Source organism: Ctenocephalides felis, unplaced genomic scaffold, assembly GCF_003426905.1.
Source record: "Ctenocephalides felis isolate EL2017-DRISC unplaced genomic scaffold, ASM342690v1 CF-g0.4_SCAFFOLD_00845, whole genome shotgun sequence".
Lineage (NCBI taxonomy): Eukaryota > Metazoa > Arthropoda > Insecta > Siphonaptera > Pulicidae > Ctenocephalides > Ctenocephalides felis.
In genome coordinates this window covers 92,868,712-92,878,305 of record NW_020536999.1, presented here as the reverse complement: position 1 = coordinate 92,878,305, position 9,594 = coordinate 92,868,712, and the positions used below count along the sequence as shown (strand labels likewise).

Below are 9,594 nucleotides of genomic sequence, written 5' to 3'. Positions count from 1 at the left end.
TTTCGGGAAATTTATACAAAATTAAATACTGTAAATATTGTCTAGTAACAAAAATCTCCACAACAACTCGTTATACTTAGAAAACCCCACTCGGATGCAAAATTCATATAAATTTCGGAATTAGCGAGTGGAAAGGGTTAATATCCTCATTAAATCTTATATAACTTTCGTGTAAAATAATTAGTGCCTGAGATGAATTTCTCATGGACCCCAAAATAATTATTTCAACCAACTTTTACCTCATTGACCCCAAAATTTCTTACACCTGACCCCTTGTTCTTTTTAGTCTAATCATAATATTTTACTAGGATTTCGTAATATTATTTTCGTCTTGTAATTAGGTGTCAAAACAGGTGTTAGTACATCAAAAAAGTTCGTGTCGACATTTTAAATGTTACTTATATAATAAAAAACAGTTTTTTCTTCGAGATTTCAATCTCGGGGTCATAATTTTGACGAGAAGATCTAATTAGATGGAGATGCTCGACTTTTACCAAGAACCGAGTAAATTTTATTGTGAGATTTGAAAAAAGGAATTTTTGGGTCCTAATTAGGATGCTGTATGGAGTAGTTGGTAAATTAGTTAATTAATTAATTGTTGGGTAATTGTGAGATTTACCCACGGTCCAGGTTGATGTTGCGTAATGGACACATTTTTGAAAATATTTTTTTATCTGAGACACTTAGATATTTTTAGTCTTAGGAAAGATTAAAGTAGATAAAATTATCTATCAAAAAAGCTTAAATAGGTCATATTTTGATAGTAAATGCAGAAGTTATGACCTTAATAATATTGAATTGCATCAACTATCAACTGGGATTAATTTATTAGTTTTCACAACGATTTCAGAGTATACCGAGTTGCTGGACTATATATATATATATATATATATATATATATATATATATATATATATATATATATATACATATATATTTACGGATATATTTTGACATATTGTCAAAAAAAAACGGGAAACATATGTCGTCTCTGCGGGGTGTCGAACCGCAACCCTCTTCACTATACAAAGTCCAGCTGGGCCTTTGAATATATACAAATATACATATATATATATATATATATGCACAAAATTATTCAGAATTGAATAATCTACAATAATGTCTAATCTAAAATAACTCGGGTACTTCAAAATCGCGTCTAAACCTAGAAAATGTATCCTTGTGCTCTAAAGGTCTCCTTGATCGCCCATAAATCTTAAACCATTCGATTAGTATAAATGGTGTATTTAACAAATTTGTTTAAAATTAAATAATCTACAAACTTTTCTAACAACATAAGTCTCTATATATCCTCGATATACTTTAATATTGCAATTGAAAATAGAGTTTTTGTCTAACTTTAAGCGTAAATAGGCTTTGTGCCGAAAAAAGAAGTTTGTGGGCTAATGGATGTCTTCGCATCCTGCCCTGCGTAATTGACAAGCATTTTGTCATAAGTAAGATTATTTATATGTATATAAAGATGTTCAGAAAAAGTTCCGACTTAGCGTACATTTTTTTCTTATTTTTTTTTTGAAAAGGGTGAGGTGTAAGGGGTTACACCCAATCATAGTACTAATTGTATATAATATGATAACTACTCCAAGGAATAGATAATAGATAAAGTGGACTGACAAGATAACAAATGAAGAAGTCCTGGACGAAGAAAGGACTCTACTAAGCACAATCCTGAAAAGAAAAGGAAACTGGATCGGACCCATTCTGCAAAAATGCATTATGTACGACGTCGTCGAGGGTAAAATAGAAGAACTTAATGAAATGGGAAAAAGAAGAATGCAGACTATTGACGACTTACGCGAAAAGAAAAAATACAGGGAACTGAAAACCGAAGCGCAAACAGGATCAGGAAGCATGGATGCAGAAGTTTGGAAAAGAAAATGCATAAAAAAAGAGGAGAGAAGTAGTGATAATGGGAATGATAGACGAAGGGTATGGGAATCATTTATTTGTGGAGGCTCTCGCACCATGGACCTGCCTTCGAGCAGGCTACTACTTATTATATATATATATATATATATATATATATATATATATATATATATATATATATATATATATTAAAATATTTAATCTTTCCTTAAAATCGGAGAAAATGTCGTGGGTGTATACTCTTGTCGAGCACGTATTTCTTCTCTTCAAGTAGCTCCGTGCAAATTTTTATTCTTGTTTTTTGAAATATGAATTATGACATTTTATGATACGTTTTCTTAGGACGTGGCCTTATATATATATATATATATATATATATATATATATATATATATATATACATATTTATATTTATGTGTATATGAAAGGAGATTTCTAGAAAGATAAATCCAAGAGCGCGTGCCATTATTTCTAGGTAAAAATCTTGTTTATACCTATATATAAATATACATATTTATATATATATATATATATATATACACACACATATAGATACAAGTATATGTTACAACAATCTTCATTAATAATAGCATTAATTAATTAACAATTTCATAATCAAGAAACTAGAAACTAGAAACAATTTTATCACATTTACTTCATACAAAAGATACATTTTAACCACGCAGTATGGATTAGAACAATTTTTGACTATTTGTGCGATAGCTTAAAAAAAGCAATTTTAGATAATTATTGTCTTAAATTAAAATATATATAATTCATTTATCTATGATATGATCTAATAATATAATTTTGTACTATGTTGATAAACGCATTATAAGTTCATTTGAAAACGATTAATACATAATTTTAGCCTTAACTAAAAAAATAATAATTTTAGATAAATATTGTTTCCAGATAATATATAGATAATAAAATTATCTATAATATTAACTTATAATAATTTCGATAAATAAATATATAAAGGAGCAATTTAGTAGCCATTGTTACCCATCAAGACAATTTTTGTGTATTTATGCAATAACTAAAAAAATAATAATTTTAGATAAATACTGTCTTTAGATAATATGATGATAAAATTATCTATAATGTCATCTAATAACTTAAATTTGTACGTTGATCAGATGTATCTTAGAAGTTCGTTTAAATTACGAAGTATGATTTAGGACAATTAGAATTTTTATCTAAATATTGTCTTTGGATAATGTGTAGATGATAAATTTATCTAAAATATTGTCTTATAATGTAATATTGTACGATGACTAGAAATGTCTTAAAAATCCCTTCAAGTTCATGTAAATCTGTATACGTATTGATGTGTTTTCATCCCTTTTTAATGATGCAAAGGGTGTTACCTTTTTGAAACCAACCCTATGAGGTAAAAAGTGATATATATATATATATATATATATATATATATATATAATAAATCTATAAAAAACTTACCCTTTCTGTTAGATTTCTCAGCTCTCCATTTTTCCTGAAACAAAAATTTTAAGTTAGTATTTTAAGTTAATATATTTATTTACTACATCTCTTGTAACTTTTAAACCATTCGATTAATATGAATAATGTATTAGAGAAATTTGTACAAAATTAAATTGTTTATAATATTTGTCTAACAGTAGAAAAAACCCTAAAGCAACTCTATATACTTTAAACAAGCCACAAATGTAAAAATTAATTTCAAAGAGTTATTAAGTGCATTTTGTTATAAAATTGTACATAAATCTTCAACCATTCGATTAATATGAAGGATGTATTAGAAAAATTTATACACAATTATCTATAACATTGTCCAACATTATTATGCTCTACAGCAACTCCGTATACTCTAAAATTGCGATAGAAATGTTGCATATAGATTTTTGCCAATAACTACAATTCTATGTTTTCTTGAACTCTAATCATGGTTCAAAATTTTTTTTTATATGAAAGTACAAAGCTACAAGTTTATAATATTTCGAAAAGATGTAGATAATTTAAAAAATTATCTAAAGAAATTGTTTAGATAAATTTAATAATTTACGAGATATAGTACTAAATGTAACAAAATGTGACTTGAAGTACTACTTATAGCACATAAAATACTGGATTAATCTAAATTGTATAATTAGATAACTTTTAGATAAATAAATTCCCAAAAATTTCTTCTAATATCCTACATCATTAAAACCAATATTTTTACACAAAAAATAATATCGAAACCTGAAACACCATCAAAATTTTACTTCAACTTCAACTTTCCTCTTAAAGTTAACCCTACGAAGATTCAAACCAAAACGTTACAAAATTTTCCAAAATCCCTGAAGATGCAAAAATCTCATATCGAAACGTTACAAAAACAAATCCATAATGCATATCTCGTTATCCAACAATTCTATTCACCATAATACCATTGGCGCACAGCGGGAGGGTCCCCTTTTTGTAGATAGAAAAACTTGTATATATATATTTGCCAAAATGTGGGTCTCTATTTTGAACAAGGGGTGTGTATTTGTCATTCACAGCAGGGTTGTAACAAATAACAGATTTAAATGCTGACAGGATACTTCTGCCGCAATTATAATGCAATGTTTCCTTGTGGGAAAATCATGTTCACACTTTTTTTAGATGGATACATATACATAATACATACATACATACATATATATGTATATAAATATATATATATATATATATATATATATGTATATATACATATACTTATATATATACATGTGTAAATACATATACATATATAAATACATATGAAAAATCATAAATTGTCATTTTTGCAAAATGTTCAAAAGGTCTTGAAACGTAAAGATATGTAAAAATTTTCATTTACTTGATTATAATGTTAGAACAAGTTTTAGATAATTTAAATATCTTGAAAATATCACAGACCCCTAGAGTCATTGGGCCCCAAGACCTTCAGTGCACGAGTCATCCTCGCTTTAATTCTTGTTATATTTTTTCCATTTTTTTTTCTTTTAAAATCTTAAGTTATGTTATTATTCTGAAGAATATGAGATGTTAAAATTCTGTTCTTTATGACCTCAGGATGACAAGTTTTGATAACAAGACGACATGTAACTTGACACCTTCTTGTCGGGAACGTGCTGGCATTCGGACGAACAAAATAAAAAAAAATGGTGAAAAAAATTAAAATTAACACTTTTTTTTGGTTTCGACGATTTAATTAAATTGTACATGATCTGGGTGAACTTGTAGGCGCAAAATGTTAAGGGCTTGTGGGACCCCTAAGGGCACCAGAGTAAAATTTATTAGCACATTTTTGGTTACAACAGTATTAATATTTTTTTATATAAAAAAAATTGTATCAAAATTGTTGTAAGTGTTTGGGGTCCCTAAGGTTACTAAAGTGATTAACAAAAATAAAATTTATGGGTCCATTTTTGGTTACAATAGTATTAATATTTTTTATTCCAAAGCAAAATTTGTAACAAATTTTGCATATGCATACTTCAATATTTCAAATTTTACATATTGCATTTTTCACGTTGGGAACGCGATTGCTATTGGTGCACCACAAGGATGTCCTATAAGACCAACAATTACAATCAAAGCATAATTAGATTTTTGGAAGTGTTTTATGGGTATACCTAGCTGTCGCAGAGTTTTTCGATATTAGAAAATATTACAGATTATTTAATTTTGTACAAACTTGTCAAAAACATCATTCATATTATTCGAATGGTTTAAAAATTACAAGAGCTAGAGTAAATAAACGCACTGTAAAGTTAGTGAAATCAAATTGATATACTAATTTTTAATGTAATTTTAGAGTATGCCAATTGCTGTATACGGTTTTTATATTGAACTAGGTTATAAATTGTTCAATTTTATATAAATTTGTCAGTTGATTGGCTTCCAAGATATAACAGATTTAGCAAACAAATACACGAATCAGTTGCAACTTTCACTACAATGTTAAGAGTATACCGAATCTATTTTAAAATATACCGAGATGTTGTAGAGTTAAAAATGGCACCAAATATTGTAAATTATTGAATTTTGTACAAACACCTAGAATACACCATCCACATTAATCAAGTGGTTCAAACGTCACAAAAGATTTAGTGCATAAATTATTAATTCTTTTTTTGCAACTATTAATAGTACAGTGGATTTATAGAGGTGTGTAATAAACGGAATAATATAAATGTATATGTATTTAAATTTAAGATGTCTTTTTTCGGTTAAGAAACGAAAGAATGCAACTAAAACAAATTAAGATCCGAGATAAAATTCTCAGCTTCTCCTTTGAGATTCTTAGAAACCGTTTTTGTCAGTCAAAACTAAATTTTAAACGTCTTCAGTGAAAAAAAAATGAATACTAATTTTATATGACGAGTTCATCGAATTAAATACAAAGAAACAGATAAAAGTATCTAAATTTAGATGAAATCATCTATTTCAGACACAATTTAAAACAATTTGGATTGGATGAATTATAATTAGATTAATATATATTTATATCGTTTAAAATCATTGTTTTTTTCAACTATTTATAATTAACTAAAAAAATGCACTCTATTACGTAACAATGCATGTCGATATCAATAAAAATTGATGATACGGAACCTTGAAAGAACCTATTACGTAACACTCGCGTGCAAAACTATGTAGACAATGCAAATTATGCATTTATTCAAATAACTTGCTAATAATATTTGATAACAACACGCAAACAAAATCTTTTGAGCACAAGGTCTTGAAAATAGACAATTGGTCACCATCAATTTCCTTAATATTCCTCAAATTTTCCAGAATTTACTGCAACAGTGCGTCGTCTCAGCACCAGTCAAGCTTGAACAACAATAACATACCAGGTGGCCTAAGTTCTAGTAGAAGATGCTCTGGTTGTATGGCTCCAATTTCCAGTCGAGAGCTGGTGATGAGAGCACGCCATCTAGTTTTCCATGTTGCATGTTTTGCTTGTGCAACTTGCAGAACACCTTTGACAAAAGGCGATCAGTACGGGATGAGAGATTCCATGGTTTTGTGCAGGTAATAAAAGACAACCCCCAAAAATCCTGGCAACCGTAACTAATTTAGTTTTTTATCCTTAGACTCCACTACGAAGCTTCTCTTTCGATGTTGGATTCAACCATGCAACCAGGACACTACCATCACCACGACCAAATGGTACCCTTGCCTTACCCAAGTGATCCATCACCCCATCCAGGACCAGACTCACCAATTCTTAGTGGAATTGGAGGAATACCTCCAATGATGCCCTCCAACGAACGTCTGGCTGGTGCTGGTACATTCTTTGGCGGCACCAACCCACAGATGGGACCAGGAGGAGTACCTGCAGGTGGTACTGTGCCCAGGCAGAAAGGCAGGCCTAGGAAAAGGAAGCCTAAGGACTTGGAAGCCATGACTGCAGGATTAGGTAATATATACATCTCTAATTCGTGATGTTTATGATCACAAACCGCAAAAATCTTAACCGTGGTATAAATAAAGAACAAAATGTCCGCCTGCGGGGTTTCATGGTGCCATAAAATGGCGGTCGTAAAAAATAAAAGGAATTACAACTTTATAACACGAGCCGAGGAAAAGTCATTTGTTCGATTCTTCGAAAAAAGATTGCTTTATTGTTTTACAACACTCTATGTGGATATATATATATATATATATATATATATATATATATATATATCTTTTATTTTAAGGTTCCACCCTTTACAATGTGGTCTACCCAAAAAAAATCTTTATAAATATAAAAAAAAATATTTCGTGAGAAAGATTATAAAACAATAAAGTTCTAAATTATTCCGCAAAACCTACTGTCGTCTATTGATTTACGTCAGTTGTTTCATTTGTTCTTGGAATAATTTTAAATTGATATAAATTTATAAATTAATAAAATTTTTGGATTTTTGATAATCAAAAAATCATCAAAATATACTGGCTTAAAATTGGATTAAAAAAAAAAAAACAAAAATCTATATTTAAAAAAATCTAAAGATCTAATAATCCAGAAATTAAAGCATTTGAAGCTAAATCTAATGATCTAAAAAAAATCCTAATGCAGATTTAACTAGTGGGGTGTATGGCATCGTGCCTTGAGGCAAATTTCTGGAACTTCCCGTACCGTAACGTAATGTTCGAGGAATACTGAATGTTTTCAAATAGATTATTATTAATATTGTAATATTGTCTAATACTTATAAGAATAGATAAAAGAAGAGTATATATATGCTTATAAGAATTATGTAAACTGAATTGCAAAGTAGAAATTATTTGTTTAAAGTAGGTTAGAACTATAGTCAGAATTAAAAGTAAAATCTGAATTATTTTCGATATACAAAAAAAATTTTTTTTGAAAAAAAAAAGTTGAAACAAAATTTTTTTTCCAAAATCAATTATTTTGTTAAGACAACCAGAAAGTTCTTTGAATCATTCAAATCGGACGCTTAGTTTTCTCAAAAACTGCTGAGCCTGCCTTTGCCAAAAACTAATAAACACTTCTCCCAATCATTACTAATTGAATGTTTTTTAGATCATTTAAATCGTTCTCTCAAAAACTCGATTTCTATTTTCTGCACTCTTTGCCCCGTATCTCCGAAACGGCTGGACCTGCCTTTGCTAAATACTAATCAGCTCTTCTCCCTATCAATAGGAATCGAATGTTTTTTGAATCATTCAAATCGGTTGATCCGTGCGCCCGAAAACGTGACTAAAAATTTGTATCCATACATACATACACACACACACATCCATGAGGTATGCCAAAATGTTTAGAAACCTTCAAAACGCCGAAAAATGTAAAAATTTTCAATTAAAAATTATGTTAAAAATCCAGAGCAAAAATTTAAGAATGCATGTATCTAAATAACTAACAAAGCTTTTTCTTTTTCCCTTGCAGATTTGAACACAGAATACTTAGACTTAGCAGCATTCGGACCATCAGGCGGCTCCGGATCATCCAGGACCAAAAGAATGAGAACATCCTTCAAACACCACCAATTACGAACCATGAAGTCCTATTTTGCCATAAACCACAACCCTGACGCAAAAGACCTGAAGCAACTATCCCAGAAAACAGGATTACCCAAACGCGTCCTACAGGTAAAGACAAAACAAATCCTGCTCCAAAATCACAATCGCCATCTTAGACATCATCACCTGACTTGTGATTTTTTTTGCAGGTTTGGTTCCAAAATGCTCGTGCCAAGTGGCGCAGGATGATGTTGAAGCAGGAGTCTGGAGGTGTTGCAACGTCCGTAGGGGGAGTTGATAAATCTGGTAATTGTTCTGAAGCTGGAGACTTGGATTTGGATAGTTATTCGGCTCATAGTCCAACGGGATCTTCATCGTATCATCATCATCATCATATGATGGGCGGGCATAGTCCGCAGTCGATAGATTGATGGCAATAGGATGAAAAAGGATAATTCTGTAGGAGATTATCAATAATAGATACAAATTAGACCTTCAGCTCGAGGACAATATTTAAAAATCTATTGACCTAAATTTTTGCCTAAACAAAGATGCCTAATGATCCAATGCATCAATCAACGCTATTGGTCTATTCCTGGTTTAAATTTTTAGAGTAAAACTTCACAATTTACCAATTCAGGACCAGGTTAACCAACTATTTGTGGCACAATATAGAGTTTACGATTATTTCATCAAAATTTTTGTGATAACATTGATTGTCCATGTTCT

General features: G+C 29.8%; 1 protein-coding gene across 1 annotated transcript; it reads left to right on the top strand.

The window, feature by feature from the left end:
- The first annotated feature begins 1,930 nt into the window (after nucleotides 1–1,930).
- LOC113363053 (protein apterous-like) lies at nucleotides 1,931–9,296 on the top strand. Its single transcript, XM_026605540.1, has 5 exons — nucleotides 1,931–1,950; nucleotides 6,685–6,924; nucleotides 6,987–7,312; nucleotides 8,792–8,994; nucleotides 9,075–9,296. Exons 1-5 carry the CDS (start codon nucleotides 1,931–1,933, stop codon nucleotides 9,294–9,296), a joined length of 1,011 nt encoding a protein of 336 aa, XP_026461325.1.
- Nucleotides 9,297–9,594: the final 298 nt, after the last annotated feature.

What these genes read in the sequence shown, in the direction of transcription:
- LOC113363053 (XM_026605540.1), top strand. Translation starts at nt 1,931, where the DNA reads ATGGGAATGATAGACGAAGG. An exon ending in ATGGGAATGATAGACGAAGG is followed by an intron (nt 1,951 to 6,684) that starts GTATGGGAATCA and finishes CAAATTTTCCAG; the next exon opens with AATTTACTGCAACAGTGCGT. An exon ending in TACCCAAACGCGTCCTACAG is followed by an intron (nt 8,995 to 9,074) that starts GTAAAGACAAAA and finishes TTTTTTTTGCAG; the next exon opens with GTTTGGTTCCAAAATGCTCG.